Genomic DNA, 11938 nt, shown 5'->3' on the forward strand with positions numbered 1-11938 from the left:
TCTTTATTAGACATGCAGCAGAGGATATCGAGTCATGTCCCCTTAAATGCGTTGTCTAAGTGTCTCCCATAATTTTGTTTTTTTCTTTTTTTTTTAAATTGCGAGTTCGATATTTTCAGCTGTTCTTTAATGTATTCGCAAAAACACCCGGTGTTCGCTACAAAAGAAGTCAAAAGTCAGTGAGACTTGGGACATAAAGATGTTGATTTGATAGGGTAAGGGGTTAGGTACATTAAGCGTTCGTTAGGTACTTAAAGCGAGAATCGGCAGCAATAAAAAGGTAAATGCCGGTTTTTAGTTAGCTTCATTCAAAAAGTTAATGACGATCCGCTTTTCGCCTTCAGTTCTATCAATGTCTAACGTTTTTGTGAATCTTTACATTTATTTCTTTATTTTTGGTTCGGTTTTATTGTCGGCTAAATCTCCTTCATCAGGACTCTTCTCGACATAAGACTGAACTAACTGACACGTTCGGCACGGGGCTTTGTATATTGTAATGCTTGCCATGTGTACTTTATATATAACCTCCAAATACAGATCAGGGTATGTAAATGCAATCCTAATGGCATACCCCGAGTAAGAAAATTTTCAATATAGTACAGCATGTGCAATATTTATTTCCAGTTTACAGCAGTTACTGAGCTGCTCTTCGTCACAAAGCAGACCACGCAGTTTTTCGCTGACCTTCGAACGCTCTGCCAAGGGATGAGAAAACTGCGCTCTAATGGTCCCAACTCATTCCTATACATTGTGTATTCTGCACCCCCGCATTCGCGAACAAATGTGTGAGTGTTGCAGATTTTATGTTATTCCTCTACGATATTTTTATTTGCACAGAAATATAATATCATGAGCCTCGTATATTTCAAAATCCCCGGCTTTTTCTGTAGGAAGGCTTTCGTCACTACGCTAACTACTGGATTTACCGCCACAGCAACTGGTCGGCGTCACCATCGTAATACCATCATCTATCAGACATCTCAAGGTATCTATCTTCTTCGACGCATGAAAGCAATTATATTCTGACGTTTTTTGAAAAGTGCTTAAGTATATATGGGAAATCCTTAATGTGCAACCGAAAGTTACATGTATGTTGACGGTATTGTGATCATAGGCTGTGCTAGAAAACAGCACAAGGAATAGGTACAACAATTTGTGAAACGAATCCTCTTTTGACTGGTTATAAAACATTGTTTGATCTATGACATTTACTGTCGAGAGCAGGTTATAGCTATAAGAGAGGCCACTCGCGATCACTCTGGACACTACACCAAAGGGGTTTAACGCGCCATGCCCAGGCACATTGAGGTCAGCACTGTGGTGGCCGCAAATTTTTCGCAGCTTATATTCACTGTGGATGAGAGTAAATATCCGCTTTTGAGTAACAGTATGATATTGTTACGGTGAAATAAAAAAGGGGGTGTTTATTTGCAGTGATGTGACAGCGGGACAAGCTGAAGCCTACCAGCCCCCAGGCACCAACGCTTTCTCCTCTTCTTCTACCAGACCAGCACAATCCTTCCTCGTCGTCAGTAGCATGACATTTCCCCCCTACTCAGCCTAAGCCCTCTGAGCGTGTTCGTTAGTCGTGCGAGATTCACACAGCTTCAAGCGGGCAACATGACATAGTTCGGTTTTGCTTGGACCATGTTTGGTCCGCCAGTATATGATAAATAAAAAAAAACAATTAATACCGACGACCCGATGTGTCAGGCGGGCTATTGCATAAGTTAAATCACTGATGCGTTGACAACCACATATGGGCCGTCATAGTGGGCCAAGAGTTTTTGATGTAGGCCACGGCGCCGATTTGGAGGCCACTAAGCCAGACTAAATCGCCTATAGAGTACGTGACCTGCCGGTGACTGGCATCGTATCGCACTTTAGAACGTTCTTGTGAAACACCAGACCGCAATCGGGCGATTCTCCGAACTTCTTCGACGAGACAGAGGGTCTCAGCCAGGCAGGGGGCTTCACGGCTTGAAAAGGGCAGGATAGTACCCAAGAAGTAGCATGGCGGTCTGTCATACAGCAGGAAAAATGGACTGTACTCAGTCGTCTCATGCGTGGCGGTATTAAACGCATACGTGATGAAGGGTAGTATGGTGTCCCAGTTGTTATGCCCTGCATCCACATACATGGCTAGCATGTTGACAAGCGTTCTGTTGACGCGCTCAGTCAAGCCATTTGTCTGGGGATGGTATGGCGTCGAGTGTCGGGAAGTTACGGCGCATAAACGCATGAGATCTTCAACATCAGCAGTGAATTGTCGGCCCCGATCAGTGATGCCAATTCGTGGTAGTCCGTGTCGTAAGATGACCGAGTGCTGCAAGAAACGTGACACCTGATGCGCCATAGCAGATGGAAGAGCGGCGGTTTCACAGTAACATGTGCGATAGTCAACGCAGATTAAAATGTTGCGATTTCCATCCACGAACTTCGGAAACGGACGTACGAGGTCAATGCCTCCTTGATAAAACGGAGCTGTCGGGGTCTTCACAGGGTGCAGCAAGACAGATGGAGTTGCAGTTGGACATTTGTGGAATTCACATTGCTTGCAACTGGCAACGTATTGTTCAATCGTCGAGCGCATTCTGGGCCAGTAAAATCTTTCTTGAGCCCGGTGGAGTGTTCGAACCGATCCCAAATGCCCAGAGGTTGGATCATCATGCATGACACGCAGTACGTCCGTGCACAGCGTCTTGGGAACTACAAATAGGTATCGCTGGCCGAAATGCGAATAACTCTTTTTCCATAGGAGGCCATCAGGCACACAAAAGCGGCCTGTAGGTGCGCTGGCTTGGGCGGCGGCAAAGAGAGGCTGCAGACTGCTATTACTTTGCTGTTCCGTTTTTAAAACATTTGTGTCGGGGAACGCTGACTCGAAGGTCGATATATAATTGTCGAATTCGTCCCTGTCAGGTCCAGTCCTGGCTATTGGCATCCTAGAAAGAGTAATCTGCGTCTGCATGACGCCTTCCGTTTTTGTACACCACGGCAAAATCATATTCCTGTAACTGGAGGGCTCAGCGTACGAGGCGACTACATGGGACTCGAAGGTTCCGCAGCCAACAGAGTGAATGAAGGTCAGTTACGATAGTAAACGACCGTCCGTACAAATATGAACGGAAACGCTGCACAGCGAAAACTACAGCCAGGCATTCCTGTTCGGTGACTGTGTAGTTTCGCTCCGGCTTGATCAGGGTACGACTTGTGTACGGGATAACATGCTCTCGTTCATCGTGCCGTTGGACACCAATTCCACTAGCATCCGTGTGAACTTCTGTCACTGCAGCAGGATTGAAGTGACATAGGAAGGGTTTCGATATTAAAAGAAATTTCAGTTTACGAAATGACGCGTCGCAGTCTGGTGTCCAGTCAAAAGTGGAGTTTTTGTTGAGAACGCACGTCAATGGACAAGCAACGTGATGTATAAAGCGTCTAAAATACGAACATAACCCTAGAAAACTGCGCAACGCCTTCACTGTCTGCGGGGGTTTAAAAGACTCAACAGCGGCAAATTTCTGGGGATCCGGCATTACACCATCACCATCACAAAGTGCCCTAGCACCAGAGCTTGGCGCTCTCCAAAGCGGCACTTTTTCGAGTTTAGAATTAGGACGGCGTTGTGGAGACAATTCAGAACACGTACTAGACGGTCATTGTGTTCTTGGAAGGACTTCCCAAATATGACCACATCGTCCAGATAGCAAAGACAAATGTTCCATTTTAAGCCGCGCAAAACTGTGTCCATAAAGTGTTCAAATGTGGCTGGCGCATTACGCAGCCCGAATGGCATAACATTAAACTCATAAATGCCATCTGGCGTTAAGAAGGCTATTTTGTTTCTTATTCGCAGGGTCCATTGGAATTTGCCAGTAGCCAGATCTGAGATCAAGAAAAATAGGACGCACCAGAGAGGCAGGGCGAGAGGTCGGTCCATCTGTTTGAGAAAAGTCAAACATAGGCGAAAAGGGTAGAATAATATCCACAAGAGTACGGCGTTGAGGTGAGCTGAGATCGGCGCTGATCATGCGGGAAATCGAAGTTTCATTAGTAGGCAGAGGTACAGTGGCACTCGTAGCATCTGTGACCAAAGCAACGATGTGGGGCGCATCGGGTTCACAGGAGGCAAGCTTCAATCCCGTTGGTAAAGCTACGGGCTCGGACGATGGATTGATTGTCCATAACGAGGCACTACCGTGATGCACGGAGATCATACAGTGAGGGATAATAACATTTTTCTTCAGGCATGCTGAGTGAAGAGGGTGCACCACGGCCTGAAATGAAACCTGGTCAAGAAGTGGAGCGGACACGGGGAAGAGCATGGCAGACAAAAGTGGAACTACTGTGTCTCCGGTAATACTAAAACTGTTTCTTCATTGCGGCCACTTTCAAAAAGGGTCGGCAGATGCGAACCGTCAAAATGAACCTCTTGACTTCGGCAGTCCACGGTAGCGCCACAAAACTTCAAAAGTCCATTCCTAAAATGCTGTCATGCGTAGAGTTTGGCAAGACTACGAAATGGGCTTCAAAAATTGCACCACCCACAGACACTTGCACCCTACACACACCCAGTGGCCGCAATGCCTCTCACACCACAAAACATTGAAGCGCGGTCATATTCAAACATCACTTTGCGTCCCTACAAATGCCTAAACTGATTACTCATCAGAGACACAGTTGCACCCGTATGCACCAAAGCTAAATAAACACACCATCAATAAACACACGAATTTTGTTTTTGAGCATTATAGTTGGAGGGATGTTGGCACACAGCACATTTCTAGCGGTCTCACCCCCATTGGTCGCGCTGGTTAGTTTTCCTGCCGAGGCGACATGGAGCGCCGCCGCGGTGATGGAGAACGACGCGCACGGAAGGCGGGTGTAGGAGTAACATTTCTATCAGATGCAGGGGAATGGTCGCGGAGATTCTCGTTATGGATGTTGCGGCAACACTCACGCTGAGTATTTGATTGTTGAAAAACGGAACAGTATTGCCGATTGCTGGGTACTGTTGGAGGTGCCGGGCGGTTATAGCGAGGCGGGAACCTACTGCGGCAGTACCTGGCGATGTGACCTTCGACGCCGCTGCGGTAGCATATCAGTGGGGAAGGTAGAAAATGCTGTTGTGGATAAGAGCAAGGAACAGCTGGGCGCGTCGTAGGCCTGGCTGAATGCTCATACTACTCAGGAAGCCTGGTTGATCGAATTTAAGATCTATATGCACTTGAGGTGCCGTCATACCTTAGGGCGTCAGGCATCGACGCATTCCGGTTGGCGAAATGCATATGATAAAGAATATAGAAGCTGAAAGTTCAGGAGCTTGTGCGAAAGGCTGCACTGCAATCGCTTGTGGTGGTGAAGCCAGCCATCTAGATACTCTCTGAACAGAGACATCAGCAGATTCGTGCAGGGGAAGTGGGTTGAGCCGCAGAAGTTCTTCCCGCATGATTTGCCGGATCGTCGACGGAAGATCTAGTTGGGCATGGTCATCAAGGTTGGCCACAGTAGGCACGTTGGCCAGCCGCCCATATTTCGGCGCATTACGACGCGTTTTGAGAGCTTGAAAGGAGCGGATGTGTTTAATAACATCGGAGACGGTTTCAAGGGTGTCTTTGACGATTAAAAAGTTGTACACGTCAGCCGCGATGCCCTTCAAAATGTGGCCGACTATGTCTTCCTCGGGCATGTTGGAATTGACACATTTGCACAATCTGAGGATCTCTTCTGTGTAAGTGGTACAGGTTTCATCGGGAAATCGAGCTCTGAGCAAGGGTCTGCTCAGCCCGCTTTTTGCTCGGTACAGAGTCACTACAACGCTGTTTTATCTCGGTGGCAAACCGTTCCCAAGTTGTCAAATTGTCCTCGTTATTCTCGAACCAGGTCATAGCCGTGTGATTTCGAAAATAAAACGACATTTGTGAGCATGGTGATAGGGTCCCACTGGTTGTACCGACTAACTCAATCATAATGAAGTCGCCACTTCTCAGCGCCCTCACCTCCGTCTCCTGCAAGCGGTCGTGGTTCCCGCTAAGGCTGGCAGGGAATAGAGCTGGAGGGGGCAGGCCTGTCACCAGCCTGGCTTACATCGTCGCGGCTGGCACGGTTATAGTCGGTGTGGTCTATGATGGTTGGAAGCGGTGGCAGTCCAACATAGCGGCGAATACGTCGAAACTCCAGTTGGTCTTGCTGCGCCGTACTTAGGGATAGAACGGAGCACCTTCCACCAAGTTGTTACGGTGAAATAACAAAGGGGGTGTCTACAGTGACATGGCAGTGGGACAAGGTGAAGCCTACTAGCCCCCAGGCACCAACGCTTTCTCCTCTTCTTCTCCCAGACCAGCACAATCCTTCCTCGTTGTCAGTAGCCTGACAATATCCGAGTCATTAGTGCAACATTTAGAGTGTACCACTTACCTATTACTTAACCGTAATGTTTTACAAAATGATCATAATTAACAGGCTTATAAAGTGTTTTGGTGTCTTCTAAATACGGCATGTACCATAGATTTTGTAACTTAGACATTTTATAAGAATGATTTATTTTTAACTGTTTTTTGCTTCAGAACATGCAAATGGCAAGGTTTCGTTTGGCGCATCTTCTGTCGCATGGATTCGTCTTTGATGATTGCGTGTATCTTTATTGCTGCCTCTGCCACAAGACGCGTTAAGGACAATTCGAGCAGCTGCGTGCAGCTTTCATCATTTCCCATGCAAAATTGCACATTTTAATCAAATGTACATTTCTTCTCGTACATTATAAGATTGAATTTGATCTTTGAGACTGTTTGTAGCGTAGAAAATGTGAAATGTTTTAAATTTGAATGAACATAAATAACTTTTTTTTCTGACATTGCGCGCTGTTAGGGCAGCCGCCATCTTCATACAAGATTATGTTTGCTGACCGGAGCCGCGGCTGCTTTATTCTCGTTTATTTTGGACCAGCCAACGCAAGAGGTGAGCTTGCTACAATAAACAACTTGGTCATGGGGGACCTTTATTTTAACAACACGCTGCAACTTTAAAGGCATGGCTTTCGAAAACATTCCCCATTGATGTTATCGATGTAGACCGAGTAGCTGGCATTGTCAGTGCAAAGGAACGTGCGCAATCATGTGAGTAGTCATCAGGTGATATAACCATGCAGACTAGTCATCAAATTGTTGGTCTTACTAGTCCGAGACTTCATGGAAGGTGAAAGTGGAGTAGATTTTTTCAATATTATTGAATCAGTTAGGACACGGTAATTGACGCTACGCAGGCACTCTTGTAGCACTATATAAAGGGGGGATTTACTGTTATGCAGAGTATCATTTCACACAATAATGAATGTATGCGATGCGTTGGTATGGGCTAGAACAAGGAGATAGATGATAAAGTACAGGTCTTAACTTCCGAAGGCATGTGAGATACCGTAATCGAGGGCTCCGAAATTATCGACTATATGAATTTCTTACCATGCACTGATATCGCACAACGCACGTGTGTCAGGCTTTTCGACTCAGTCCAGAAATATGAAGATGCTTACGCATCGCAATGCAATAGCGCCACTGTTCTTATACCCTAATGATTTGATGATGATTTGTGTACAAGCATTGAACTTATGCTGCGGCTAGCGCCACCCATTGCGGCAGAGCCGTACGACTGAAGGAATTTTCCTGTCAGCTCCTCATTGCAGGCAAGCAAAGCGGAATCGTATTTTGCTACTCGTTTCACGAATAGTTTCGTAATTAGTTTCTAATGGCGGACCTAAACATTAGCTGACAGTCATAATGCACTGCCTACATTATGTCCACCTCTATTCGGGAAGAAGCCTTGGGGTAGCGGCGGAGTGGTTACATGCTCGTCTTGCACCGCGAAGGAATGGTATTACACTCTGGGGTATGTGCCAGAGTTTTGAAGTGAAAAGCTTCTAGTCAACTACGGGGGGATCGTGGCATCGTCGTCAGAAAAAAATTGGCAGTGTCATAGCTTGGTTAAGCCTGATAATTGCGACAGCAATAGCTATGGCTACGCCTAGGTTCAGCTGGTGGTGTAGCTGGTTGTGGTGCTTGGTGTATGCTTATGGTTATGCAGTGATTCACTCTGGCCACGGCATAAGCCGTGGCCAGAGTGCATAACCATAAGCATACATCAAGCACCACAACCAAATACACCACCAGCTGAACCTATATATATATATATATATATATATATATATATATATATATATATATACATATATGGTTATATATAGTTATATAACCATATATATGGTTAAACTCTTGTTTATTGCGGGGTGCTACCTGGTTATTCTATGTATAACTGGAAGCTAGGCAAGTGGCTGCAACGATATACTTAGTTGTGGGCGAGGGTAAGGCAGAATGTACAACTGCCGCTCCGGCACCGGCTGGAATGGCATTCTTTACGCCAACAGAAATGAAAGCATCCCTGGAGACTGCGTTGGTTCCACCTGCCGCTAGGCCACCTCCTATAGTACCCAACGTTGCACCCCTGGCGGTAGCTGTGGCTGCAGCCCCATAATTCTTCTTAGCTTTAGGAGCATGTGGCGCAACTGCAGCTCCACGGTCAGTAGCTACCACCTCGCGAGCCGACGGAGCGAGTTGGGGCTCCTGTTTTTGCGGCATATGGGATGACGTCACTCTGGTTGTAGCACTCCCTCACGGAACGAGCGGGAGTTAGGCCGTGGTTGGTAGCTACCGCCTCACGAGTTGACGGCGAGAGTTGGGGCCTCTATTTTCGCGCAGCTGTGCTTGGCGGCGTACCAAAGGTCACGCTAAAGGTCAATGGTAGCTATGGCCTCGCTACGCAAAGGGCTGAAAAGTGATAGTATTGCTTTCGCAATAAAAGCCACAGCTACGAATGAACGAAACTGCCTGACGTCAGAGGAGAGGCGCACGGGGTCGAGCCACCGAAGCCGCTGCCGCAGCTCTGCGAGAACCGCGTGATGTCAGATGAGAGGCTCATGTTGGCTCTGCCGGTTGACCTTTAGCTGCTGTCGCGTGCTGCTGCACATACGCGGCTGTGGTCGGAGCGGTCTGTATATATGTAGGAGCTCTCTAAGGGGGAGCGCAAGTGGCCATGGAAGAAGACGATGCTGAAGTGGTGGTGTGAAAATTGGCCGAGAAGGAGCGGAGAAATGCCAGACGTAGGGCTCAACAAGCTGCTGAAAGGCCGGAAGAGCGGGAGGCTCGCCTTGTTAAAAGGCGACAGAAACGCTGAGCGTCGTTTGAGTGCGGCGAGCACGACAACTAACGAAGGTTTTGAACGCAGAAAAGAACGATGTAATGAGAGGCGTTGAGACCAAAGAAAATACCAGTATTGACATAATAATTCACCCAACGTGGGAAGGCTGGGAGGCGATCCTGTACAGCTCGGACCTCAAGGAACGACAAGCCCTCGTCGAAAGAGCACGGGCAGCGGCTTTTACAAACGGTGTCCCGGACTAAGGACCCGATCAGCCTTCTCTTATTCTAAGCCAATGTGGCTTTAAATAAACGTTTTCATCATCATCATAATCATCATCATCATCATCATCGCACCACCCTGTATTGTGAAGCTTGGACGGCATTTACTACCCGGCACTCCTCGTGAGTATTAGCATATTGATGTGAAATACCTTCCTTCAGATGCCAACATCAAGTCAGTAATCTACTTAGTTTCTTGTCATTTACAAGGGAATATCATTTGCCGTGCAGGATTAGATAGTATGGGATGCGTTGAGGGGATTAGAGCTCGATCTCTGATGTTCAGTTTGCTACTCGAACTATGCCCATTTATAGTGCATCGTGAAACGTCGTTTCCGCCACATGATTAATATGATCGATGTATACGCTCATTGCGATGCGGTAGAAAATATAGCACAATGGCCCTTCATTGAACACACTAGCCGAACCACGCCGCGGCATGCTGGCGGCCTACATGATGCAGGTGTTAATCACGGGCAGGGGTACAATGCTGCTGGGGCCGCCTGGCTGTGTGCGCCCGCTCCGCACTCATGAGAGCCTGCGAATCCATTTTAGCAGGCGTGCTTGAGGTCCTGCCTGTTTCACCTCACTCAATAGCGCGTGGCGTGACAGCACGCTACGCGTATGCTATCTGGGGCGATTATAGTGGAAACGCCCCACACCAATGGTCCTTTTAAGATCGTGTGCTCTTACGTCTCAGGTGTGGGAGATTTCTTTTGGTTTGTCCGGGACTCCAAATGTCTCGAAGTTTTAGGAGTGGAATATATACCATTATGGCGGTGTGCAGCCTTAGCGTCTATCCAAATGTCCAAAGTTCGGACTGACGATAAAAGGTTCTTCAGTTTAATGCAGACAAAACTGCTAGTCGAATCGAGGTTTCAAATGTAATCATAGTTTTATTGACTACCTCTGATTATTGCAACTCTAACGGGGTGTAACTTCCGGCAGAAATGAGGATACATTCTTAAATTGGTTTATAGGAAAAAGTTCATATACCTGACAAACTTATCATTTGACACCTTTAAAAAATCTTCATTGGCTGAATTTGTTTGCAGTGTGTACGCACACATTTATTACGTCTATATGGTAGCCGCAGCCTCAGTGCTTCAAGATGAATTTGTAAAAACTTTAAAGTACAAACCATAGACAGCATGCAGTTGTATGGTGTGACATATTGTCGAAATTGGAAATGCAGTTGAGGCCCAAGGTTAGGATTGATGCCGTTTGGCGGCGTCTGTATTTGGATGGAAGTGAATTGCGAGATGCGCGCATATGCTGTGTGGCTCTTTATGCAATTTAACTTAACATAACCAGATCAGTTAAATACTCTGCTACTGCATTTTATATATCACAAGGGTGTATTAAGTTTATATATAAAGCGTCCAGCTTGAGTGCAGGCCGCACGCAAAAACGCGCGGATATTTGTTCAAGGTAGTAGGCCTGCGTGAACGATTCATCCCAAGTACATTTACTTAGGCTCAAAGCATCAGAGAATAAAATGCTTCTAGCGCCGAGTAAAATATTCTTTCCAATTTTTTTTTCTCTTCATGAACAGGATGTCGACTACTGCAGACGGTCAGCACAGTGGATGCAGGCATTCCCAATGAATGCAATCGTGTATACATGAATAACTGCCAAAAAAAGAATATGAAAATCTACTACCCCATTTGCGGGCAGCGGCTCCCACGCATTGTGGAATGGGGCAACTAAATTTTCCCAAAATGGCGAGGACGTTGGCAGTTCTAATTCTACAGACAAAATAAAATCATGCATGTAACGCCACCAATCTATCCCAAAAACCTCGGCGATCAATGATGTTGGTTTCATGAGTAATGGGCTTATTCCTGTGACAAAGTTTAGTGCTAGAAAGCATGTTGATTACTTTTGTAGTCCGCCTGAAATTTGTCGTCTCCCTATGCCTATATTTTACACCATTGGCCTATTTGCTTGCAGCCAAAGCTATTTCATTCATGCTTTAAAAACAACCGAGAGCACCCTGTATTTAAAAATGCTTCGAGGTATAACACAAGCGCGATCTTGAAAATGTAATTTTTAGATTTGCGAATAATTTATTTCACCATATTTGCGATAAGAAGGATCATACCATATCTACCAAGGTCATTGAAAGCTTTGTAAACGATCAATGAAAGAATACTGTTCTAAGAAGAAACGTCCTTATACAAACCGCCCTGTAATAAAAAAATATTAATTTTACAGCTGATTTGTCTGATGAGCATAAGGTGCATGTTAGTGCACAAAATGACTCACATAGGTGATGTTTTCCTACTTTGGAAACACTTATCATCGCGACAACCTTAATGGTGCCTCGCAAAGCCATAAATACACCATGGTGTAAAAGCTTTCTAGAATTCACCACTACCGACATCGTTTGCTATTGTAATGACAAGACGTTCATATTCCGAAGTGTAATACATTGACTCTTCCTTATGGTGTGCTAGCAATGCACG

At 46.1% G+C, this 11938-nt stretch overlaps 1 protein-coding gene across 4 annotated transcripts in view; it reads left to right on the top strand.

The window, feature by feature from the left end:
• LOC146174127 (uncharacterized) overlaps window positions 1–11679 on the top strand; it is a 34370-nt gene extending 22691 nt beyond the window's left edge. The window contains exons 3-6 of one of the 4 annotated variants that reach the window (XM_084583801.1): window positions 625–785; window positions 891–985; window positions 6871–6960; window positions 11026–11678. In XM_084583801.1, the coding sequence (XP_084439927.1) occupies window positions 625–785; window positions 891–985; window positions 6871–6960; window positions 11026–11180 (501 nt within the window). In that variant the 3' untranslated portion in view covers window positions 11181–11678. Of the gene's footprint in view, window positions 1–624; window positions 786–890; window positions 986–6870; window positions 6961–11025 lie in introns of all 4 variants that reach the window. The other 3 variants (XM_084583800.1, XM_084583803.1, XM_084583802.1) reach the window with 3 other exon arrangements.
• The last annotated feature ends 259 nt before the right edge of the window (window positions 11680–11938 follow it).

This window comes from Amblyomma maculatum, chromosome 11 (assembly GCF_055883805.1).
Source record: "Amblyomma maculatum isolate TAMU_Amacu chromosome 11, ASM5588380v1, whole genome shotgun sequence".
Taxonomy (NCBI): domain Eukaryota; kingdom Metazoa; phylum Arthropoda; class Arachnida; order Ixodida; family Ixodidae; genus Amblyomma; species Amblyomma maculatum.